The sequence below is a fragment of the Lepidochelys kempii genome, chromosome 6 (assembly GCF_965140285.1).
Source record: "Lepidochelys kempii isolate rLepKem1 chromosome 6, rLepKem1.hap1, whole genome shotgun sequence".
Lineage (NCBI taxonomy): Eukaryota > Metazoa > Chordata > Testudines > Cheloniidae > Lepidochelys > Lepidochelys kempii.
Genome location: NC_136385.1, coordinates 116895664 through 116921965, shown reverse-complemented (window position 1 = coordinate 116921965; position 26302 = coordinate 116895664). Strand labels below are relative to the sequence as shown.

The 26302-nt window shown below is 40.6% G+C and overlaps 1 protein-coding gene across 7 annotated transcripts; it reads left to right on the top strand.

Annotated features, from left to right (window-relative positions):
* Window positions 1-193: 193 nt before the first annotated feature.
* LOC140913436 (SERTA domain-containing protein 2) lies at window positions 194-26095 on the top strand. 7 transcript variants are annotated; one of them, XM_073349827.2, is made up of 5 exons: window positions 194-370; window positions 3510-3633; window positions 11459-11488; window positions 14978-15105; window positions 22433-26095. In XM_073349827.2, coding segments are annotated over exons 4-5 (858 nt in total). In that variant the 5' UTR covers window positions 194-370; window positions 3510-3633; window positions 11459-11488; window positions 14978-15103; the 3' UTR covers window positions 23289-26095. The 7 variants fall into 7 exon arrangements, with proteins under 7 accessions (XP_073205928.1, XP_073205927.1, XP_073205932.1 ...); XM_073349826.2 differs by lacking the exon at window positions 3510-3633; XM_073349831.2 differs by lacking the exon at window positions 14978-15105.
* Window positions 26096-26302: the final 207 nt, after the last annotated feature.

Sequence of the window (26302 nt, the reverse complement as noted above, 5' to 3'; positions counted from 1 at the left end):
CCCCTCTGGCTCCGGCGGCTTTGGTCGCTGCTGTTGGGTCGGCAGAGCCCATCCCCCCAAAGCTAGCCGGCCAGTGAGAAAATGGTTGCTGGGCTGCCTTGAAGAGCCGCTGGCCAATGGGAGCAGGGCTAGCTGCCGGCGGGCGAGGCGCGCGCAGCTGCTCCCCCCCCACCCCCCCCCGCGGGCTGGCCGCGGTGCTGCGTGCGGAGGGGAGGAGCTGAGGTGGCCGCGGCCCGGCGGGGGTGGCGCTCGCCTCCTCCTGGAAGGCGTCCGAGTCCCAGCCCCGCTGAGGGAGCCCGCCCGCCCGGCTGGCTGGGGAGGGCAGAGCAGCCTGCGAAGGAGCGGGCGGCCCCGCTCGCTCTTCTCCCAGGTGAGGGACCGGCTGGAGCGGGGCGACTGAGCAGAGGCCGGGCGCGGGGGAGAGGTGCCGTGCGGGGGGACTGGGAGGGAGGGAGGGAGGGAGGGAGTGGGGGGGACCTGATCTGTGGGCGGGGAGGACCTGGGTGGATGGCTGCGGGGTGGGGCTGGGACCTGCGGGGGGGCTGGGTGACTGGCTGGCTGCTTGCAGGGACTCGGGCGGGTGGGAACCGGGCTGGCTGCGGGGAGGACCCTCTGGGAGGGGACACCTGGCGGGCGATATTCAGTCGGGGCTGGGCTGAAGCGCTCAGAGCAGTTATAATTAGCCTGGCTGGAATCTCTGGAAGACGGGGAGGAGAGGAACTTTTCACAGTTCAGGAAGCCCAAGGTTATCTTTGGTTTTACTGCTGCTCATTGCTGCTGGGGGCGGCACAGGCAGCCGATTTCAGGAAGTACCCAACTTGTCTAGTCTCTTTTCACGAAGGCCAGATGGTGGCAGGCTCCCCTGGGCTTTATTATAAATGGTGTATTTGCTATAGTAGCTGTAGGGATGGCGGCAGGGAAGAGACTTCCTTGGTCCCCGTCTGTGTGTGCTCTATCATTTGCAATTATTTAGCCTTCTGAAAAATGCTAGTTGCAGCCGCTACATAACTGCTTGCACCTTTGTCGTATGTCTTCTCGTGTCTATTTTATAAGCTCCCAAGTTTGCCTCAGTTTCCAGCAGATGGCTCATACTTACTTCTCATCCTAGTCTCTTATATGAATATTGCAAATTTGCCGCACTAACAAGCGTGAGCAATAATTTCTGCTCAAGATAGGGCTGGAACTTATTGAGAGAGGCTGCAGCCATTTAGAATTGAGGTGCCTTCACAGAGCTATATGAGAAGCTTGCATGGTGGCTTTTTCTTTTATATCCGATTCAGCCAAGTGTTAGATCTCTCAATTCTGTGGGCACTAAATTGAGTTCAACTGAGTTGAAATAATATAAAAAAATAGATACTACAGTGTTTTTAAGTTAAAAGTGGACCACAAACAAATTGGTACTGAAAGAATGAACATAGAGTTGGAGGGGGACAGAAAAAAGAGGAATATATTTTTATAGTCTATAAAACTGGTAACTATTTACAGAATAAGCAGTTAGGTTCCCAGCATATGCTAAAAATGAATGCTTTCTAGTATATAGGCCACTTGTGTTTGATAGTCTTTTTGGTATTTTGTACTGTCTCTCATTGCATACCAGTGTGAAATGAACTAAGAATGGTAAACTGGTGGCTTAGAGCATGAAAATGAGTTGTAGTTAGGAAAAAGATCCTTTTTCCAATTAGCTAATCCTCTTTAAGGTCTGTATGTAAAGACATTAAGATCAATACATCTTGAATTCCAACAGTCTTTCCAACCAGAGATCAAATTTTAAAGGACATTACATATTTTTCACTTTTGTTAAAAATCACTGTTGCATTATGAAAACTTTTTATTAATCTCAAGTTTGAAACTAAAATCCATTCTGACATGAGTGTGCACACTCGTGTTTCCAGAGTGAAAGACTATAAAGACTATGAGGAGTACTTGTGGCACCTTAGAGATTAACAAATTTATTTGAGCATAAGCATGGCCTATCAACCATGTTAGTGCTTTTTTAAAACAAAAAAACTAGTCATGCCTTTTAATGTTAAACGCCTACCCAATGTTAAAAACAACTCTCTAGTTGTTTTTAAGCAACCTATTTTAATTTCTTGTCAAGAATGGCGCAGACTTCAAAAAGCCAATTTATGTGTGTAGTAGGGAGTTGTATCTGAATAGTTGTCTTACTGTTCGGTCAAATTGGCAGCCTCAAATGGAGGGTATCCTCCTGCTGGATTATTACTTCTCTTTTTACCAGCTGGTCCTGTGTGGTGAAATTTTGAGGTGGAAAGGCAAACAAACCCATACGTTTTACAGAGCTCTCTGTTGCCAGATGCTAATAAAGTAAGGTGTTCTCTGTTAATAGAATATTAGAACTAATTACTAAGTTAAATGTACTTACAGATAACAACAAAAATATTGGTTTATGAATAATTAAGTATGATTGTTGAAATGAAGATTTTGAACTGAAAAGCTAGTGCTTGATTACAAAGGAATATGTTTTCAACTACATATAGTGTTGATATTTACTCTAGTGCCGAATTTTCTAAATAGACAGACTTCTGTGGCTAGGTCCAAGTTTGAAGAAACATTACAGCCACAGGCTGAAAAAGCACTCTGCTACCAACAGCACATGGGATTCCAGGGGGCAGATAGCCGAAGTCAATGGAATTATGACAACTTACATCAGCAGAGGATCTGCTCCCAAGAATAAATGAGACTATCAGAGCACCCAGTTTGTGAACCTCAGTGGAGGCTGAACAATCCCTTTTACTACACCCTCAAGCCTTCGCCTAGTCCACTAGCATCACTTGAACTTCAGCCACCAAGTTGCAGTTTCTGTTGTGCACTGACGAACCGTGCACACTGTGCTCTCTGGATATGATGAAAATAATACTATGTTGTGTGGTGTTTTGCAAATTTATGGCTCAGGTCAGTTCACTGTATTCCCTAGTGGCCTCATATGTACTGAAGATGAGGAAATTTGGGTAATTACTGTGAAAAATATTTTCATTAAACTAAAACTTAAGAAAATCCAAATCTGGATGCCTAATGTCATCTCCCAGTAGATAACAATCAGTTTTGAAAATGTATGTTGTTCAAAAAAATTTACTTAACTTGGTCTGCCTGTTGTCTTTATGATCATATTAGAAATCCTCTGAAAGAGAGCAATTTGTTGCAGCATGTTGGATGAGATGATGCAAAATTAATATAGCTGAAACTGGTACTTCGTGGTCAGTTTTCTTTGTGTCATGTTTAATTATGGAAGGTGATTACCATTTAACATCTGCTGACAAAATATAAATTAGAATTTTAAAGTATGAGCCCAAGGCATCGGATGAACTTAATTTTGACTCTTATATCAATTCAGGTTTTTCAGTTTTATAGTTGTCCTATTAGCACTGACTATCTAAAATGTCAGTTTAAGAAAGTTGTCTGAAATTTCATGCCGGTTTGTCTTTGTTTTACAAAACAAAGTCTTAATATACTATGTCATAGTAATAGAACATTTTTATAATTCTGTCCTAAAGTTGCATCATTCTACTGAAGCGGATGACTTGGGCTGTTATCACAGTTGTATAGTTCAACACCATTTCGGATGAATGCGCTTTAAACAAAATCTAGAATCTTCCTACCTTTCTAGCTCTTGTAAAGGTAATGTTTTTTCTGTGAAATCTTATTTTTACCTGCACAGTTTGTTATGCTTGTAGCTAGACTCTTAATATCCAGCTTCTGAATAACTTTTTGTGGTAAAATCAACAGTCCAAAATGACAGTGGGCTTCTTTACGCTTAGTGGATAACGTAAAATCTTCAGATTATTTGCTTTGAATAGCATGTTTTATGTGAGGTTTCTGTTTGGTTAAACATTATAGTGTTACAATAAATTGTTTGCATAAGACCCCATTTTTCTGGGTTTTAATAACTAGGGCCCAAATCCTGCAGTGAGCTCCATGGTGCATGCTCGTTGGCTTCAGCTGCAGGAATTGGAGGCCTTATGGGGTAAGTCTACAGTGCAAAAAAATAAAAATAAACTGTCCAGGACTACAGACTCCAGCTCACACTAGAGCAGTGGCTCTCAACCTTTCCAGACGATGGTACACCTTTCAGGAGTCTGATTTCTTTCGTACCCCCAGGTTTCACCTCACTTAAAAACTACTTGCTTAGAAAATCAGACATAAGAATACAAAAGTATCACAGCACACTTACTGAAAAATTACTTACTTTCTCATTTTTACCATATAAAACAAATAGATTGGAATACAAACATTGTACTTACATGACAGTGGATAATATATAGAGCGGTGTGTGCAAGTCATTGTATGAAATTTTAGTTTGTATTGACTTCCCTAGTGTTTTTGTGTAGCCTGTTGGAAAACTAGGCAAATATGTAGGTGAGTTGATGTACCCCCCGGAAACCTTTACATACCCCTGCTTGAGAATCACTGCCCTAGAGCAGTAAAAATAGCAATGTAGATGTTCCCCCTTGGGCTCAGAAACTCAACCCTCTTGCTTAGTTTCAGAGCCCAAGCTCCAGCATGACTACAAACATGTACACTGCTATTTTTAGCTATGTAATGTGAGCCCAAGTCTGTAGACCCAGGTTCTGAGGTTTGTTGTTGTTGTTTGTGTTTGGTACTGTGGACATACCTATGTTATGTTATTACTGCGCTCTCTTGTGAGGCAGTATTTCTGATATATGCTGCTCTACCATGAGATCTTGGGTGTGATTAAAAGAATGAATCCCAGTTTGGCCGGATCAAATGTTTTAATGCACTTTAGTGAATTATGTGAAATATTGAAATGTTTCTCCTCATACATAAGGCCATATGCTTCCTTCTCCACCCCTCCGATCAGTTGCATTTATTTATTTTGGTGGTGGAAACTTCTCTGATTCTCTGCCAAATCCACATACTAGCATTTCATCATTCTGAATAATCTGAATTCTCTTGACAATGGGTTTTCATCTGGATCACTGAAACTTATATGCAGTTTCTGTCTGTAGTTTTACATGTGTGATCACATGCAATAGTTTTGCATCTTCAGTAGATAAGTGACTTGAAGAAGGAGCAGGTTTTTTCCAACTATTTTCTATCAAGTAAGAAAAACTGGTAATAGGCATTACATCAAATCTGCTGATCTTTTAATTAGTTTGTCAATCCAGCTGTATTTTGCTTTGGTGAACCACAGTTAAAAAGTTAAAATTTAATTAAACTTTTGCTGCAGTTTCTAGATTTAGTAACTTTTGATCATGTTTGGTTCAGCTGAACTGTTCTGTTATGCCTTAGCTTAAATGACAGCCCTCCCCTTCTTCCTGCTGAAACCCTTCACCCAAAATCTCAGCTGAAATGTAGCTGCTGCAACATTTTATATACTAAGGGTACATACTTGCAGGGTTCACATCTGAAAGTGGAATCATACACACAGATGACACAAGTTTGGGCACAACATTTTTAAAAGATGGTTATGTCTTTTTTTTTTTTTTTTTTTAAAAGCCATGCTACCTCATTACACTCTCCTGCAAGTGACTCTAGTGATAGATGTTAGATGCTAAGAGTACTTCTTGTTTGTTGCTATAAGCAGTCGCAGAGACATAACACCATGCTGTTTTAGCAGGTAAAAATACAAATCCTGACAGAGCTGCTTCTTTCCCAGAATGAAATACCAAAACTAATAAGGAGCAGTAAGTGAACAGCTGTTCGTTTTCTGTACACAGAAAACTGATTAGCGTTGCTTTACAAAAAATGATTTGTGAATGACGTACCTTTTAAGTGTAGAAAGTCTTAGCATAATCTTTATTGCTATACTTTTCCTTTTCACCTCTTATTTTTAGATGAAGGTAAAACTTTTCACTTGAGTAGCACTTTCTATCCAAAGGACCTTAGTACTTTACAAACACTAGTTTAGCTTTGTAACACTCCTGTGAAAGTCTGAATTATCCTGTGTCTACAGATAGTGAAACTAATGCAGAGAAGTTACGAAATAGAACTGAGGATTCCAAACTCCCAGTCCTGTGCTTTATCAAGGCTGTCGTTTCTCCGTTTATTTCATTTAGTGCTCTTTAGACTCTTGCTTCTATATTAAAAACATTGTTTGGAAGGTGGATTGTCCTTGTTTGTAGTTTATGAAAATCTTAACAATCTCTTGTTGTTGTGTTCAGATAAGTCCCGCTATTACTATTAAAAGTTATATGAAGCATCTGTCAGTATTTGGGGACCAAAAATATGTCCTGTTCTAAAATCACTTCACATTATCTGTTTCCCTTTTTGAGGAGCTATTTCCTTTTGGATTCTAGCTCCAGTAAATAACTTCACTGCACAAGAGCTTAGATTTTTGGAAGTAACAAAGATTCAAGGCAGTATGTGTCAATATTCCTCTTTAAACCATTTCAGACATGCATACCTCCTATCTCATCTCATACCGGTTAGCTAAAATAAAAAGCAAAATGCTTTTAAGTAAGTCTCATTCTGTCCATAAGGCTAGAGTCATAGCTTATCATTTAGTATAATATGTTGAATCCTTCTTGTCTCACTTCATAAAATGAACCAGCCCCGTTGTTAATAGAAACCTGAGTTGAACTGTAAAATCCTCAGGAACCTTGGCTAGCAGGGCACTAGTTGTGATTATCCAATCATGCCTTGCTGTGTTATGTAAGCTATTTTGGGTTGTCAGTGTAAATCCATTCCTAATGTCCAGCCTGGTCACTTCTGTTTTGTCCCTTGATCTCTGCTCCATTAACAACACTAGCTTCTCTACCTCTTTGCTGCTCTTGTCTCTCTTTACAGGGGGGAAGGGAGGGAGGAGCCATTGCAGGAATACTCAGCCGCCAGTTGTCGGGACCTTACTGTGCTAGGTGCTGAGATAGAATGTGGGTAGATATGCTCCCTTACCCTTGGATGTTTACAGTCTAAGACTGGATGCAACAAGTACATTAGTTAATACATTAAAGATTGTCATGCTCAGATACTACAGTGATGGGAGCCAGAAAAGTACCACATATTGATAGGTAAGTGGCAAATAGTAGGCAGGAAGGAGAAAAGATGAGGATGACAAGTTCACACAGTTACATATACTAGCTGTATGCACAATTTGGTTCTGAATTATAACTATTTCTAAAAGTCACCTACAACAAACTTCCTTTCTAGATGCCCACTGTTAATTTGCTGACTTACTGTAGGTACCTCTATGTCTCTGTCTCCATATCTCCTTCTATGTTGTTCCTAGTGCTTGGAACACCACTCTTTCAGAATCTATTCAAGCCCTTAACCCTCACCTAATTCAAATTATTGCTAAAATCTCACTTCTCTAGTATTGCCTACATTAAATGAGTCTTTACAAAAAAGAAGTATGAGAACTTAAACTGGGTCATTGTGTAAAATCTCCATAACCTGTGCCCTTTCTTGCCCTATCCTCTTGTCTATCAAGTCTGTCACTTATGTTGTAAGTTTGGGGCAGTGAGACTTGTCTTTTAGGTTTTTTATCTTAAGTGCCTCATACAGTCATATGGGCACTCTAAAATCTGACATTTTGAAAGCATATCAGTCAAACTATATGCCGTATCTGAATGAGTCAACAACATGATGCAGTTGTGAATAAAGCTAATATAATTCTGGGGTGTATTAGCAGGCGTTTGTATGTAAAACCTGGAGGTAATTGTTCTAATATGCTCGGCACTGCTGAGGCCTCAGTTGGAGTACTGTGTCCAGTTCTGGGTACCATACACCAAGAAAAATGTGTACAGATTGGAGAGAGTCCAGAGGAGAGCAACAAAATCAATAAAAGGCTTAGAAACCTTTCCTATGAGAAAAGGTTTAAAAAAAAAATTGGCCTGTTGCGTCCTGAGGGGGGGAAAAAAGATTGAGGGAGGATCTGATCAGTATTCAAATATATTAGGGGCCGTTACAAAGAAGACTGATCAGGTGTTCTCCATATCTGCTGAAGGTAGGCCAAGAAGTAAGGGACTTAATCTGCAGCAAGGGAGGTTTAAATTAGATATTAGGCAAACTTTCCAAATGTAAGAGTAGTTAAACTCTGGATTAGGCTTCCAAGAGAGCTTGTGTAATCCCCATCACTAGAAGTTTTTAAGAAGGTATTGGATGAACACCGGTGAGGGAGGGTCTAAGTTTACTTGGATCCTGTGTCAGCATGGGGGGCTGGACCTGATGACTTTTCAGGGTCCCTTCCAGCTCTACATTTCTGATTTTGACTTTCTTGGTATAGTTATTCTACTTTATTAAGACTTGGAAATAAGAAGGGCAAACATGAATGTTGTGGCTATTTCCACAAGGTAGTATACCCGACTTAAGCCTGGTCTACATTAGAGTTAGGTTGACATTAGCTGTCTTACGTCAACCTAACTGTGTAAATGTCTATGCTGCAATGTTCTGCCCACCGATTAACTCGCCCGCTACGCCGACCTAATAACTCCACCTCCATGAGAGGGGTAGCGTTTAGGTTGGTGTAGTTAGGTCGACACAGTGTCTGTGTAGACACTGTGTTGCTTACATCGCCTGTTGCTGCCTTTGACAGATGGTGCCCTGTCAGCCCCGGGACTCCGGCTGTTGGCCCAGGGCATTGGGGCTCTGGTTGTCATTGCCCCATAAGGCCCCACTAAAGTTGGTGCAAGTGCTTCTGGTGAGGACATGCACCACCGACAGAAGGAGCGTGGTGTGGACACAAAGACCTGATTTAATTACTGTGATGGTGTAAGTGGACCTAACTTAAGTAGACTTAATTTTGTAGCATAGATATGCCCTTAAACAGGCATAAGTACAGTAAAAATGATTGTAAAAGTAACCCCTCACCTGTGCAGAAAGAAAAGCACCAGGAGATCCAACAAAGCCAAGTCAGATTCTAAAGTCAGAAGGACCCATTGTGATCAGCCAGTCTGACCACCTGCATAATGCAGGCCAAATGCTTCCTTCGAGATTGTGTTCATCAGCATGAAACTGTAACAGCAAATAAATACCAGTTAGCTCCAGTGCTGGGTGTTGTTCATGAGAAGGAAAAGTGTGCACACGTATACAGTAATAAATTCTATAAATTCACTTTCTTGGATGCTTTCTCTCGTTAGAACTGCATGTGGTGCAAGTTTCAAAGTTTAACAGTGTTGCATACATCTAGTAGGATGTTTTATGAAAGGTGTAGAAAGAGGAAACAAGGAAGTGGGCTTGCCCAAGCAGAAGTAATGGGAGATTCTAACTCAGTCATTCACTGCTTTCCTCCTGCGGCTGTGTCCAGCTGCGCTTCCTCACCACATGTCAGGAGCAGCTGCTCTGCAGCATCAGTCCCTGTGACAGATGGAGCTGGTGTCTTCCTCTAAAATTGTAGCACTTGTATAATCTGCCACAGGCTTCTCAAGGTTAACATTTGAGAGCCTGGAGTGTTTCTTTTGCATCGCTGCCTGCTCTAACCAGGCTTCCCATTTGGCATTCTTTGCTGATGGTTGATCAGTGACATGCCTCCCTGTCTCCTCCCACTTCCTTCATACTTGAGTACAGTTTAGAATTGTGGCCCATGGTTGCTTTCTCCCAACCCAAAGGGGCAAAATTCCTGTGGAGCTACCATGGGGCTTAAGTGAGCAGCATGCTGCTCAGCCAGCACCTACTCCAGACTGGATCTGTGGATGTGAGCTCCTCTCTCCTTATTGACATGGATGGGAGTGTTTGGCCCTCTTAACAGTGAAAAGGAAGCTGCTTTTGATTTGTTAATGGTCAAGAAGCAATTAGGCTTTCAAAACTCTTAATGTAAGCTTTCCATGATAAATGACCTATAACTCAATGTTGGTTCACATTGTATGCTAACTTTGGTTAAGTAGATGTGAGGACAGTACCCAAAATACATAAGTGTAGAATTCCCTATTTTTAATTGTTCTTGTGTGCATGATGACCAGGGTCTCCAATGGAGACCCTAAATTATTTTCTAAAATGTGTTCTAGTTTTTATAGATAACTTGTCCTTTCATTTCTAACTGGATAAGTACAAATCTCAGGTTTATGTTGACATAGGCTTTAGTCTGTGCTCACTTTGTATATTTACAGTACAATTTTGAAATCGGTACGCACACAATCATTTTGCTAGGGCCCTATTTTTGAGTGTTGAGTAGCTTCCTGGAATTAGGCTAAAGCAAGGATACACTTCACAGCAGTTTCCAGAAGCTCCTCCTACAATTCTAGCATGTCCAGTTTGTGCTTCTCTGTTGACCAGATTGTACAGTTCTGTCAGCTGTTTGAAAGGACTGACAACTGGAGAGCAGTAACACAGGATTATCTGGGTATGGAATTGATAGAGGTTGGTTCTTCGTCTGTTCCAAAAATTATAGTGGGAAGTGGATTACAAAATTAAACAACGTGGTCATAGTTCCATGCTGTGTAATGGAGCAGTACAAAAAAAGTACCTGAAAAAAATTACAGTTCTCTTAAAAGTTAAGTTACCCATAGAAACCTGGAGCAGCTGTTAAAAATATACTCTTGTGACAATTTGACAAATTATTTTATACTAGAAAGTAAAGCAAAAGGCCTGATAAAACGTGGTTTATTTGGTAAGAGGGGCTTCATGTCTTTTGTAGGTCAACATTAGAGTGTATTTGACACAGAATTGAAGTGTAAAATGACAGTAGTATCATGGTTACTAGTGGAAATGTTAGCTGCAGAGTTATAGCAAGCTGCTTTGGTTTTATCATCATCTTTAAAATTTCCATACTTATAAAATTATCTAGCTTCTAAAAACAGACTTGCAGCATTAGTGCAGTTAGGCAGACAGCCACATTAAACAGGCACAGTTAAGGCTGCTGCAAATAAGACTAGGTATTCTAAAAGTCTCACCCCTTCTATGGATTTAGAAATAGATTTGATTAAAAACAAATTTGCTTTGCTCTCAGTCCTCTTCATGTACTAAAGAGTTTTAAGTCTAATGTTTAGAAAGCTACAGTGACTAACTGCATTATTCTTAAACATTTCTAGAACAGCTAGTATTAAAGAGGTAGAACTTATTTTGTTTACCTATTGTGGGGGGAGGTAAGGGAGGGCATTAATGCATGTGTGTGTTGGTGTGTTGGAGTTTTTAGGGTGATAGGCACACTGTGAAATGAAAAGTTAAAACAAACTATATAAAACTGTTTCATGCAACTTTAAGGTTTTTAATGCCCATGTCTCTGAAAGTTTCAGCACCCTGAGCTGGAATTTAGCTGAGTGTCTCCTACCTAAAGCGGATAGGTTTGCATTAACTAAAACACCATGCACCTCTCTGAGAGAGAATGTAGGGATTAGCATTTACCTATATTAGTGAAATTGATTAGACATATAAAGGTTCCTGGATTGACAATGAAGCCTAAATATGTATTGCAGAAAAATTACATTAAAATAACTTGAAGGTTGTGAAGTCAAACATTCAAAAGTTAGGAAATGCTAGATTTAGGTTTCCTGTACAACCTTAATTTGGCCCTCTTTTACATATGTATTAAGATACTGTTTTTTTCATTCAGTGTGCAGGATGGATGACGCTCCCTGAATGGGTAAGCTATTCAATATTTTTTATCCTTGTTCAGCATGTGGTTCCAGGCCATTTTGCTGCACATTATCTAAACCCTGCACTGATTGCAGAATTAGATATTTTCTCATGGCTTTTCTATGACACTCTTAACTGTAGCAGATGGCTGCTTTGCAAACATTAATTAAATTACTTTCACAATGCTCCCATGGGATGGGGTAGTGACATTATTCATAAAATAGATTTCCCCCCACAAAGATTGTGCCCCAAATTGCCAGAGTATTCTAATTTTGGTTGTCCAATTTGAGATTATGTAGGCTCTGATTTTTGAGTATTTCACATTATTTTTGCATTTTATATGTTCAAAGCACATTTTCTATAGACTTGATCTACAGTTAAGAACTCAGCATTTCTGTAAATCGGACTCCAGATGTCTTAAGTTGAGCATCCAGAAAAAGAGAGAGACAATTAATGACCACTTTTAAAAAGTTTGATTTAGGTGATTTGCTCAGTATAGTCTCTAGTCTTGTTCTTTGAAACAATTGAACTATTTCTGTGAAAAACTTCCACCCAGATAGTTGAAGTTTGGCAAAGTTAAAACCAACTGAAAGCAACATCTTTGTAATGGAAAGTATTAGGCAACTTAACAATAGATAGAACTACTAGCCCCACATGTAACTTAAAACTTCATTTTGAATGGCAAATTTGATTTCCTACAGGAACATCCTATAGTCTGTATCTGTGTTTATTGATGTAGGAGTCTCACTTTCATTCCTTTCTCACCTTCCTGGCTTCCCCCCCACTCCTTCCCCATCTGCTCCCCACCCTCAGTTGTTCCTGAGTGCTGCTCCATCTCTTGCATCCTGTTACCTTAGAGGAGGCAGCACTCTTCAGTTATGGTCCAGTTCAGTTCAGCTATGACGCAACACAGAAGATGAGTACTTGTGGCACCTTAGAGACTAACCAATTTATTAGAGCATAAGCTTTCGTGAGCTACAGCTCACTTCATCAGATGCATATCGTGGAAACTGCAGCAGACTTTATATATACACAGAGAATATGAACCAATACCTCCTCCCACCCCACTGTCCTGCTGGTAATAGCTTATCTAAAGTGATCATCAGGTGGGCCATTTCCAGCACAAATCCAGGTTTTCTCACCCTCCACCCCCCACACAAATTCACTCTCCTGCTGGTGATAGCCCATCCAAAGTGACAACTCTTTACACAATGTGCATGACAATCAAGTTGGGCTATTTCCTGCACAAATCCAGGTTTTCTCACATAATGCCTGCTGACTAGGTTCAGCGGTGGCCTAGAAGAACTGCATCATGCTACTGAAGATGCCATTGCTTGGCTAGATGACTCTGCACACGCTAAATAATGTTATGGTCCAGGCAGATGGATGCATCGGAAGGCCTGCAATATGTTCTGAAAATCTGAGATGGGATCATTCTCTGTGGTGAAGGGGGGCTTTCTTCCTGCCATCCCCCTCTACCCAGAAATCTAGCAGCAGGTTGTCTTAATGGAAAATGTGTGGTAATGGACTGTCTGCTAAAGTAGTCAGCTGGACTACTGCTGGTTGTACGCAGTACTCACATGAAAGGGAAGTTGGGAGGCCTTCTGCCTTGTGCTGGGCTTGGATCCTTGCGTGGTAAGGATCTGGCATTAATCTGCCAGTGGATTTCTAATTTGATTGTTTAACGTTCTGTGTTTTTGTGTTGAGTCTGGGAGTAAACCCTTTCCAGTTGTATGGGCAAAACCAGGTCCAGGCTTTACCAATGTCTTCAGCAGAAACTGAAGTCCTTTAGTTTTTCTTTTCTCAGAACTGCATATTATAGCTGAGTGTTAGCCACGCTGTGTTCTCGCTACAGTAATCAGTTGTCCCTGCAACCGAGTAGAAAAAATACGCTTAACTCAAATATAGAACTGCTTGTTTTTTTTAAATGTGTATAGTAGTAGGACTGGTTAATATCTAGGCATTGTTGTTTTGAGCCACTTCATAGAATCAAAGTATAGGACTGGAAGGGGCCTCAGTAGATCACCTAGTCCAGTCCTCTGCATTCAAGGCAGGACTAAGTAATAATTAGACCATTCCAGAAAGGTGTTTGGAGGTTTTTAAGAACAGTTAGACCAGGGTTTCTCAAAGTGGGGTCCATGGACCCCGGGGGGTCTGTGAGGGTACTCCAGGGGATCCACGAGTCATGTCCAGGGCCATTGGCCCTGCTGACCAACTCCTCCCCCTCCCTCCTAGCACCTCCTGCACACTGCTGAACAGCTGTTCCACGGTGTACAGGAGGCACAAGAAGGGAAGGGGAGGAGCGGGGACGGGGCACGTTTAAGGAAGGGTGTGGGAAGAGGAGGGGCGGGGGTGGAGCAGGGACAGGAAGAGGTAGGATTCTACCACCCCCCTAGGTAATTTGTTCCAGTGCTTAAAAATTCCTGTCAGGGTTTTTTCCTAATGTCCAACCTAAACCTCCCTTGCTGCAATTTAAGCCCATTGCTTCTTGTCCTACCCTCAGAATTTAAGGAGAAGAATTTTTCTCCCTCCTCCCTGTAAAAAACCTTTTATGTACTTGAAAACTGTGATCATGCCACCTGCCTGCTCCCCCCGTCTTCTCAAGACTAAACAAACCCAGTTTTTCAATCTTTCCTCATAGGTCATGTTGTCTAGACCTTGAGTCATTTTTGTTGCTCTTCCCTGGACTTTCTCCAATTTGTCCCACATCTTTCCTGAAATGTGGTGCCCAGAAGTGGACACACTATTCCCGCTGAGGCCTTAGCATGAAATAGAGTGGAAGAATTACTTCTAGTGTCTTGCTTACAACACTCCTGCTAATACATCCCAGAATGATGTTGGCTTTGGTTTGCCACACTGTTACTGTTGACTCACATTTAGCTTGTGATCCACTATAATCCCCAGATCCCTTTCTGCAGTACTCCTTCCTAGGTGTCATTTCCCTTTTTTTTGTGTGCATGCAATTGATTGTTCTTTCCTAAGTGGAGTACTTTGCATTTGTCCTTATAGAATTTCATCCTCTTTACTTCAGACCATTTCTCCAGTTTGTCCAGATCATCTTGAATTTTAATCCTATCCTCCAAAACACTTGCAACTCCTCCCAACTTGGTATTGTCCACAAACTTTATAAATGTACTCTCTATGCCATTATCTAAATCATTTATGAATATATTGAACAGAACTGGACCCAAGAACAATCCCTGTGGGATCCCACTCAGTATGCCCTTACAGTTTGACTGTGGTGATTACTCCCTGGGAATGGTTTTCCAATGAGTTATGCACCCACCTTATAGTAGCTCCATCTAGGCTATATTCCCTAATTTGTTTGAAGGTCATGTGAGACAGTATCAGAAGCCTTACTAAAGTGAAGATATACCATATCTACTGCTTCCCCCTATCCGCAAGGCTTGTTACCTTGTCAAAGAAAGCTATTAGGTAAAGCTATTAAGACTGTAACTGTCCCATGCACTTCACATTTTTTATTTTCCTTTTGCAGGTCTTAAGATGATGCACCAACAGTGACTATAAAAAATAAAAAAATAACTAATATCCAGCATCAAAGGGGCTTCCTTGAATATCTGCTGTTAACATTTCAAACTTCTTCCCACCCTAATCTGTGTTGATGTAGGCATTGAATATTGATTTTTTGATTTACAATTAATTGACTATTCTTATCTATTGTTAGGGAGTAGCATTTACAAATTCCCATACCTTACCAAAAAGTCTAAAGGATGGGCAAGTCACATCTGACTGATTTATTTATAGTATGCAGAGTTGTTGTAGCTGTGTCAGTCCCAGGATGTTAGAGACACAAAGTGTGTGAGGTGAGAGACAAGCTTTTCAGCTACACACAGCTCTTCCTCAGGTCTGGGAAAGGTACTTAAGGTATCACAACTAAATACAAGATTGAACAGATAGTTTAGCATAAGTAGTAAACACATATTCTGAGGTTCATTCCAGGTGAAGTGTCCAAACACTGCACCATTAACAGCCTCCCTCGGAACACCATCCATGCCACTATGCATTTCACTTTCCTATACATCTACATCCCCCATAATGACTACATAGCTGTCTGCCTCAAATATTTACAAGACAGTGGACAACCCTCAGATATCCACTACATTGTTTTGCCAAACTCCTCCATTTCATGGTCAGCCATAACAATTTTACATTCAACAACGAACACTTTGTCTAACAATTGGAACAACCATAGGTGCTAGCATGGCTCCCCAGTATGCCATCCTCCTCATGGGACCTTGAAGAAGAATTTCTGGGTAAATGCACCACAGAACCAAGGATATTCTGAGGACACCTCAATGATATTTTTCGTCCTCTGGACAGATTACTTAAAATTCCTTCTAATTCCCACCACAATTTCAACCACCACCACCCATCCATTAAACTGTCTCTGGTATGCTCCCACACTAACATCAAATTCCTGGACACCACAATCAGCTTCAACAATGGAACCTTACAGACAACTACATTCAAGAAACCCATGGATCAGTACACCTATCTTCATAGATACAGTAACTACCCCAAATGCACCAAGAAATTTATCTACAGCCAGGCATCCAGATACCACAAAATATGCTCTGAGGAGAAAGTTCAGAATACACATTAGCGCACTCAAAACCACTTTGACCAAACAAGGACACTCTGCCAGAAAAGTAGCTCACATCATGGAACAGGGCACCCAAATACTCCAAGAGAACCGGCTTCAATACAGAAATAAAACCCCCTCTGACCGCACAACCCTAGTTGTCACCTACCACTCAACACTGGAACCCATCTCGGGTATCATCAAACTACTACCACCCATACTCAATGGAGACCCCATCCTGAAATAAATCTTCCCTGAACCCCTTTTTCTGGCCTTCATACAACCCCCCGACCTCTCCAAGATCACCATCGGAAGCAGGCTCCCCACAGACCAGGACACACCAACTCAAAGCAGCATCAGGCCCTGTTAGAACAACAGACACAAAACTTGCAGACATACCTCCACTTCTACAATGATCAACAACTCTCCACAACACACCTTCCAAGATCCATGGGTCCTACACATGCCTATCACAACACGTGGTGTACCTCATCCAGTGCACTAAAGGCCCCAATAACAACTGTGTGGGTGAAACCAGACAATCCTATACTGTTAAATGAATTCTCATAGGAACATAATAAAAGACAGGTCCGGTATAGAGAGAGCGCTTTGTGAGATGGTGTTCCTATCTGTCCTCATCAAAAGAAACCTGCACAACACTTTCAAAAGATGAATTTCAGCTCCCAGGCTCATAACTTGTGCTAGACGCTAAAAATCATGGGCTGAATAATGACCGGATTTATGGCTTATTACAACAATCGTAACCCACTAACTGCCCTTTTTGTCTTATGACTAAAAGGGTATTAATGGGCTACTTCACCTTGAGTGGTCTCTTAGAATATGTGCTAACTACATATACTAATCTATTTGTTTGATCTTGTATTTAGCTGTGACACTACCTTTCCCAGACCTGCTCTGCGTAGCTGGAAAGCCGCCCCCCCGCCCCCAACAGAAGTTGGTCCAATAAAAGATATTACCTCACCCACCTTGTCTCTGATTTATTTGCAGGCATTTCTGTGGTGTTGTCTGCCACAGTTTGACTCTCCATTTGCGTGCTGTAAATGTGAGAAATTGTCTGTTTATAGCAAAATGTGCTGTTTATAAATTTTATAGTTAGTGTTATGTTGAGACTTTCATTATAAAACATTACCTCCCTTTTTAGCTTTCTGAAAATCTTTAGATACAATTTTCTGTATGTGTTCTCAGGCTGTAGGTGAATTTGGGGAGAGGGGGCTGAAGGAGAGAGTATAGAGCAAAATCTATTCACTTTTTGAGATGAAAGGGTAGAGGGAGGACTTTTCTGGTGTAAGATTTTATGAAGGGTACTCGCTGCTGAATTTCTCAAGCTGAAACTTTGCAATTAGTTCTTACCAAGGACTACTGCATGTTCTCTTCCCCCACCCTCCCACCAGAAATGGAAAAGTAACTTTTTTACACATGCAGTACAAAATTCCTAGTATGTTTAGAGCTATGAGGCTGAAATAGTCCAGAGTACAAAGTTTACTTTCCCCTTCAAGTAAAAAGTAATTTAACAGTGAGGGGTAACTAACCAGAGGAACAATTTATCAAGGGTTGTGGTGGATTCCAGATCACTGGCAATCTTTAAACCAAGATTGGATTTTTTTCTAAGATATTCTCTAGGCATCACTTCAGGGAAGCTTTCTGGCTGGTGTTATTCAGGAGATCAGAAGAGATTATCACAGTGGTCCCTTCTGGCTTTGGAATCTATAAATCTGTGAAAAATCTGTTTTGAGAAGTAAGAACAGATCCAGGAATTTATGGGGTTTCATATAAATGTTGGCAGTTATGGAACAGTTTTGAGAGGAAGACTGAATTCTGGGTGCTGTGTGTAGGTGGGCTGTTTGGGGTGGGAGGGGGGAAGAGCTGCATACCTACACTGTGGAGCAGTGTTTTCTCTAATTTTTCCCACCCATGTGCAGAATGAATTTTATGTGCACCACTATAGCCAATCGGTCGGTGCACATAACAAAACTCATATGGTGGGGGTGCTGCCAAGGGGTTTGGAGTGTGGGAGGGGGCTTAGGACTGGGGCAGAGGGTTGGCGGGGGGGCCTCTGGGGTGGGGCATGGGATGAGGGGTGCAGGAGGGTGCTCTGGGGCTACGCCGGGGTGAGAACTTCTCCCTAGCGCTCTCTTCCCTACAGCAGTGGGGGTAAGGGGGAAGAGAGAGAGAGGCGCCTCTCCCTGCTGTGGCAGCTCCAGGGCAAGGGCCACAGGATAGGCGCCCCTCCCCCAGCCCCTGCAGGTCCAGGGTGGAGCCAAGCCATGGGAGGGACACCTGGGCTGCAGCATAGTTGGGGCTGGAGGGCTGCAGCGGTAGGTTGGGGGCTGGGTTAAGTTGGGGAGAGGGGCACCCCAGCTGCAGCAGGTCCCCGTGCAGGTTCCCTTGAGTGTTTGCATGCTAAATATGGGTGGGTTCCCTGAGCGATAAATAGGCTGCTGTGTGGCCCAGCAGCATGTAGGGAACTTAGCTGGGGAGTCCAAGATGGATACCTCTGTTTTCAAGGCCTTAACATCTGTGGGATCATCTACAAGCGAGAGCCCACGGGAGCCTGCAGTTGTCATCTCTGGTGCCATGCAATTCCACTTACCTTCTCTAGTAAGGTCACTGAGAAGCAGCAGGCTTGTTTTTCCCCCTTAAGGGTCTTCAATAAGCTTCTACGTGCTCTATTTCCATTTGGGAATGAAACTGCATGATGCGTTCTACTCCCCACTTAGTTCATTAAGTGAGACTGTAGGCTTCTCGTTTGTTTTTTGTTCTTGGAGTTAGAGAGTAGTCTGGAGTGTTGAAGTCCCCAGAAAAGTTGTTTAACCATAAATCAAAAATTGCACTGTTTGGTGCAATGACTGGCAGGATTCTTGACCAGCAATGGAAAGGGGCTGTCCTGCAGCCAAATTCCCTTGCCTGGCATATCTGGACCCCTTCACTGCTGCCTTTTCACTGCCTGTACTTTTAAATTGTCTGACTATTTAGTCGCATCCACACATAAATGGCTTGAAATCCCTGGTGTAATATCTTAAGGCAACATAAGTGCTGACAACATCCATTGAGAAGTTTGCATTTATGAAGGAATTTAAACACGTTTAAGCCCTTTGGGCTCACTGGTGCTTACTGGCATACATTAAATGGGGTGCACTTCACATGTACATATGTAGGGAGCACATCTACATATGAACACTGACTGAAATGTTGTAGCCATGTCAGTCCCAGGATACTAGAGCTTACACAGAGCTCTTCTTCAGGTCTGGGCTGAAGAATAGCTATGTGTAAGCTCGAAAGCTAGTCTCTCACCAACAGAAGCAGGGCCAATAAAAAACATTGCCTCACCCACCTTGTGTCTCAAACACTGACTGAATACGGTTTTCTATTGTGGGAGTGTAGTAGCTAATTTTCTATTCCTCGCAACTTTATTATATTACCCTTCCTAGTGGCTGATCTACTCAGTGAGAGCTACTACCTGTATGTCCTAAGTCTCAAAATCCATCTTGTAAGTTTCATGGCACAGGGAGGGACTGTGCTGAATTCAACTGGGGCAGCTGTGTGTTCCAGTTGGGAGAGGAGGGGAATTCAGGAAAGGAAATTTCTGCTTGCAAGGTATATTTTTAGAAAGTTCTGACCATATAAAAATAAAGGTTAATGAAACCTGTTTAGCAATTTTAACTATATTGTCCACTAACAAGTAAATAATATAATGCAAATTCTGAAATATTCCATATAGCTAGGGCAGTTATAATAATGAACCTCTGTTTACTTGGCAGGATAGCTGTGACCCTTTTTCCTATCTTTATTGAATTCCTCTATAATTCTGTCTTTCTAGCTTGAAAGGACTGTGAGCTCTATTCCAAAATACTTGGCCTAGTAAGCCTACAAAATGTTCAATTAAGAAGTTCTGCAGCTATAAAAAGCTTCAATAGGTTGGATTTGATTTAAATCACTAGTCAGGAAGACCCTCTATTTAATCATGGTTTTCTACGTAAAAGTGCATTCTTGTTGGTTGGTATAACCTTAATACATATTCTTCACAACTCAGAGGTAGATGTAGGTTTCATTTTTAGAAGGTACACACTATACATTTTTAAACAGTAATTTATTTTGAAAACTTTTCAGATTAGTTTTACAGCTATATCAGAAAGTGAATGATTGATTGGTTTTCATTTACCAAAGGTAATTGAAGCAGATAGTTCACCTCCCAATGACTTCATAAATATCTCCCATTCAGCAGGTTAATCATTAATATTTGGAGGATTTTCCTTCCAGGCTGTATTAGGAGGAGAACATCACCAGACAGGCATTTAAATTGTTTTATTTAACTAAAACAACAGTGTTAAGCATTGTGGATTTTTTCTTCAACAGCAAACCTATAATAGTTTTAAAAAACAAGCATATGTTCCTCTCTTCTCACATTTATCTCTGGACTTTCTCCTTGTCCAGATCTATTCCACCCCAAAAATCTTCTGTTCACTGAACGTTCTGAAACTTTGCACTTTTAGAGAGAGGTAAGGGATTGACTCTATTGTCCGGCTGCAAATTTGTGTACAGAGTTGAGATCTGTCATTTCTCTCCTTTATATATTTATTTTAAAAACACTTTTGCTGTTAACAAGCATGTTACCTCTGGAGACACACACCCACAGTTTGAGAACTGCAAAACTAAACATCTCTGATGGTATCTTCTAGACTGAGCACTGAGTCCCACTGGGTAGATAGAAAGATTAACCTAAATAATCTATACAGAAGCCTGTGGAACCCCTAATCCATGAACTATTGGAACTCATTTACAAAACTTTTCTTAAGCATTACATGAATATATTATCTCATACTATAGAATTCGAATTTATAATCCCTATTTCCTCAAAAAGCATTTTATCCAAAAAACTTGGGGAGGTTGGGTTTTTTTAAATTAACTTTTATCCATCCTGAGCCTCAGTATGGTCCTGTTGATGTAATTTTTTGTAGTTTTCTCTATTGTTAAATACAATTTACATCTCATGATTAAATAGCTGAAATTTTTTTTTCTCCAATCTAAAATTGTAAGGATTATTAGGGAATCTAGTTGGGAAAACAGTACATCTTTCTCAATAGAAATAAAAACGTCTGGCAAAGAGAGGGTATGCTCCCTTTTTAATAGCTATGTGTGATCAGCTCTCATTAGCATTGATTAACTTAGATAAACTGTCTCCGTTATCCCCACTGCCCACTGTTAGGGATGTAGTGTTAGGGGGCTTATTCCTTCCCCCACTTACTTCCCTGGTCCTTCTCACATGAACAGAGAGCAACAATACCCAAAGTCCAAAGGTGCAAACAATTCGATGTTTATTGGGGTGAACTTCCAGCAAGCATGATTCCAGTTTCCTTCCTTAGTATCCTCCTTCCCAGCTCTGACACCACAGAGCCTTACACCTGTGTCCCTGATCCCATTCCTACCCTTAGCCAAACATGATTCCATCTTCCTTACTCCCATTCCCTGTTCCCATCTCCCCCTTTAGCAAAACATGATTCCAATTTTCTTACCCCCATTCCCTGTTCCCATCTCACACACCCACATGCCCACCCCCACCCACACCCCGTCACTTCCTTATTGACTACAGATTATATAGTAAAACTTGAGTTCTGCTTAGCTATACCTTAACCAATCATTTTCCTGAAATTTAACTAACCAATCCTAACATATTGTAACATGATTATGTAACCAATTATATCCCACCACCTCAATTAGTTTACACCCAGCAAAATTAATTATACAGCAGACAGGAACAATCACAGAACCAGACAGAGATTATACAGACAAACAACAGCAAAGTGGGAACTATAATGACAAGACAATACAGAAGTGAGGATTTCACATCCCAGCTATTGATAAGTGAGTTCTTGCCAGACAGGATGCTATCAAACTAAGTTTCCTTTTACATTTTCTAGGCACTTCCCTTTCTCTGGAGGTGATAGGAATACAATCCTGTCCTGATAGTGCCTAACAGCCCAATAGCACCTTATTTCAATGTGACTAGTTTGGAATGTGAGGATGTGACCGTTCGCTTCCCAGCTTATGGCTGCCTCTGCTGCTTAGCCAAAGGCCTGAGCCTAAGCACAGGGCCACAAACTGTCACAGTAAGAGAAGGCCCTTACACTGGCAGACAGTGGTTTTGATTCTTTCTTTTATACCTCTATCACTAGCCAAGTGATAAGAATACACCTAAATTCTTAGAGTATAGCCCTTTACAGACAGGCCTGAATATCTATATCCTAACATGTAGCTTTTGCAAAAGTGTGGTGTTTTCCAATGATGCTTAATTAAAAGTATAAAAGATTGACTAGAATTTTTCTTTTGCAGGTTCATGTTGGGGAGAGGCCTAAAACGCAAGCTGAGTGACTATGAGGAGAACGTGGCTGGTCTCTCAAGTGCCTTTGATTCCAGTCGAAATCTGCCCTATCCACTTAAGAGGCAGTTAGTGCTGAATATGTGCCTCACTAAACTACAAACTTACAAAATGCTGGTGGAACCAAACTTACACCGTTCTGTGCTCATAGCCAACACAGTAAGGCAAATTCAGGAGGAAATGAGACAAGAGAGTAGCCAGCAGCCAATTAATGTATGCAATGGCATTGCTCCCAATCCTCACAGCTACCCAGGAATTGATTCATCTGGAATTTCTTTACATTTGCCTTCAGGTAGTAACCAGCAAGAGTCTAACTGTTGTAACTCGTGGTCTGCAGAAGGCCCAATTGAAAATAGCCTGCTGATGGTTTCAGATGATGACATGTCATCTGCCATTTCATCTATTCTGAAGGATTTGGACTTCATGGAAGATATAAGTCCACCTACGTCTTTGGTTCCAGCTGGAGATGATGAGCCGAAGTCTCCAGAAAACACATGTCTAAAACTAGAAGATGATAGACAAGATTTGAAGGGAGCAGAATGTGTATTTGGTTCCTTTGAAATTTCGAATTCAACCAGTTACTTAAAAGATTTGGCTATAGATGACATCTTTGAAGATATTGACACTTCAATGTATGATTCAGACTTCTGCTCTCCCCCACTAATAGCACCTAGACCACCTGCTGCTGCTACAGAAGAAACATTGAAAAGCTTCCCATCTTGCAATTCTTCCTCAGCAAACAATATTCCAATATGTAGAACAGATTTGAGTGAGTTGGACCATATCATGGAAATTCTTGTTGGATCTTGATATTTATTTTTTTTTAACCAGATACTTTCCGTACTGCCACTTAACATTGGTTTGAGGATAAAGCCACTGGCTGGGAAAGCTGCAAGGAATTTCTTTTAAAACAAAACACAATTGTCCACAAGTAGTTCTTAAAATGTCTCAGTTAAAATCAAAAAAGTGGCAGTTTTTAAAATGAAATTATTTATTTGAGAAATTGTGCAATCCTCTTTTTCCTTCTGGGGGTGCATGTGTGTGTATTGACATAAAAACATGCACATATCCTTACCCGCCACCCCTCACCCCCTTTGAATAAATGTTTATGTGCAATTTTTAATTTCAGAAGAATTTACATACAAAGTGAATTTCATATGGGAGTCTCTTATGAAGCCTAGATTTTATTTTTAATATTAAAATACATGCCAAGTTGGCATACATTGGAGTTGCATATTTTGATTGTGCAAATCCATCAGCATTACTAGAGATATAGGTATATTTTAAAAATATTAAAACAAATGTCACTTCCATTTGGTTGGAAAAGCAGACTCAAGACACTTGTCAGTGAAGTATCTTGCATTTTCTAAAGCATTCAAAACTATTTATTTTTGTAAATTTTATAGTCTTTCTACATTTTACTACGTTGTTTCATCATAGTACAAATATAATGTATTTCTAGCTGGATGTGGCTAGTACTACCTCTATAAGCTGAAATGCTTTGACTCTTTCCAGTGCTTTGTCTAAGATTGCAGGTTGTTTCTCTTTTCCTTTTTGTTTCTCAGTGATATTTTTCTGGTGGGGTGGGGGGGACATTTTTTAATCCATTAATTAGATCCTTTGTTTGACAGTGATCTAGCTGATTTGTGAAATTAAGAGTATTAAATGTTTAAAATTTCTACAAGTATTTGCAAATGTAATTTATGTATATTGTCCAATTTAACATTTTGTCAGTATTATGTGCTTAGATTTTAAATCTTGGCATTCTTTAAATTAGCATTTACTGTACAGATAGCTTTTTGTTCTGTTTGGAGAATGCCATGTTTTCAGTCCTGTTTTCACTACAAAGCTTTTTTTAATGTGCAATAATACTTACAGATACACATTTGCACAGATGATGCAGAAAGAAATGCTTTAAATTTAAATTTGTAAAGTAGCACGTTGGGAAAGGTACCTGAAGAGCCAGTGTCTCTGTATCCTTTTAAGAAATGAGTTGAGCATTTCTTATAGTACTAACATTTACTGTTCTGAATACTCCTGAAATGTTCTTGTAAATGTGGTGAGTCACTGCTGATGACTTAAGTACTATCTTGTGAAAGCTCGGGGGTCAGCTCATTCCGATGCAGTTGCAGGACTGGGGCCTAAGTGTGCTGAAAGAATTTCTGTTTCAGATATGCAACAGAAGGGTTTGGTGGGTTTTTCTTTAAATTATTAATTGAAGATGAGGTTTGTAGTGAGAACTGTTTCTCCATGTGATAGTGGGAAATAATTTTTCCCTCAGACTGGGGTCTTCATTAACTTCTGGAGTTGCTTTCTAAACTACACAACGCTTGTTTTCCCTTGAAACTGTAAAACTGTTTCAATATAGCTGTTAATGCTGCAGTATATTTAGGACAAAAAAAGTCTGTAGAGAGCTTTAAAAGCATCTATAGTTCATTTCACAGTGTCTCCATTTCCCATGTCATTCCCTTTTTCAGCCAGTAGCAGAAGTGTAGCAGCAATAATGTCTCCATTTTGGATAAAGATAATTTTCGCTCATTTTTTTTAGTATGAACTCGCTCATGTTCACTTCAGTGTCTTTTGCTCAGATCACTGCTTAGCTCTCCCCTAACACCACTCAGTGTTTTTAAAAGATGTTTGCTTTTGTTCCATTTGTTCTTTAACTTTTTTGTGGGTGCAGTATCTGAAAAGAATATGAAGAGCAAGAAAATGTGCCCTAAGTGTTGCATCTCAAAAACAAGGGGTGAAGTCCTGGTCTTGCAGAACAATGGGAGTTTTGCCGTTAACTTCAGATGGGCCAGTATTTCACCTGGGATTTTTAGTCTTAAATACGCTGCAGCGTCGGTTATCCTATGCTAAGATCTCTATTTCAGACCATGTGAGTTCCTCGGTTAGTCTGTCCCTCAAAACTGTGCAAACCCAGTTTAGGTCACATTCTTTCAGCCATCTGGATTGACAATTGAAGGGTATAAATATATGCGCTCAATGTTAATGGTTCTTACAATCTAGAAATTCTGATGGTATAAAACATTCTAAATCATTGGGTAAGGGATCAGTTTGAAAAATGTATAAACAGCTACTGAGAAGGTACAGCTTCAGAATGTACACAGACTGTATTTTGTATAGACTACTCTGGCTTTTCCTCAATCTCTACTTTTGTATGTAAAGATATGCCTCAATAAATCCTTGAAATATTCCGCACTGTGATGAAGCAGAATTGTGGTTAAAGATATTTTTAATTTTGGTCACAGAAATAAAAATTGTGTCTAATTTCTTGTTTGCATTTGCAAATGTGGAATTTGACAGTGCAGTAAATACCACCCTTTTGATTAGTATTGCATTCATATCACGTAGCAAATCGTTAACTTTAATATGTTCCCACCATATTCACCACCCTGCTCTGCAGAAACTTAAGATGTTGGGGGGAATTAACCTCACATGCAATTGCTGTAAACTAATTTTTTAATACACTTCTTGGTAATTCATACAAATTGTTGCATACAGTGGATGAAACTTCACTCTTTCTGTTGGTCACAGAGCTCTTGCCACTAAACTGTAATTCTTAACTGGTTGCTTAGTATCCCAGTGCTAAAACCATAAACTGATATGTAATGCTTTGGGGGCGTGATATGGTATTTTGTGTAAAAAGAAAGTTTTTTTCATTTTTAATTATGCACAAGTTAATTTTAATTCAGTGTAAAATAAAATCAGAGTCTAGATAGTGAGGTCTATGCAGGTGTTTAGGAAAAATGCAGTAACTTTTCAATTTAGACATAATTTCAAGAAGTTTCCAGTATGAGTGTAACAAATTTACTGACCTTGCC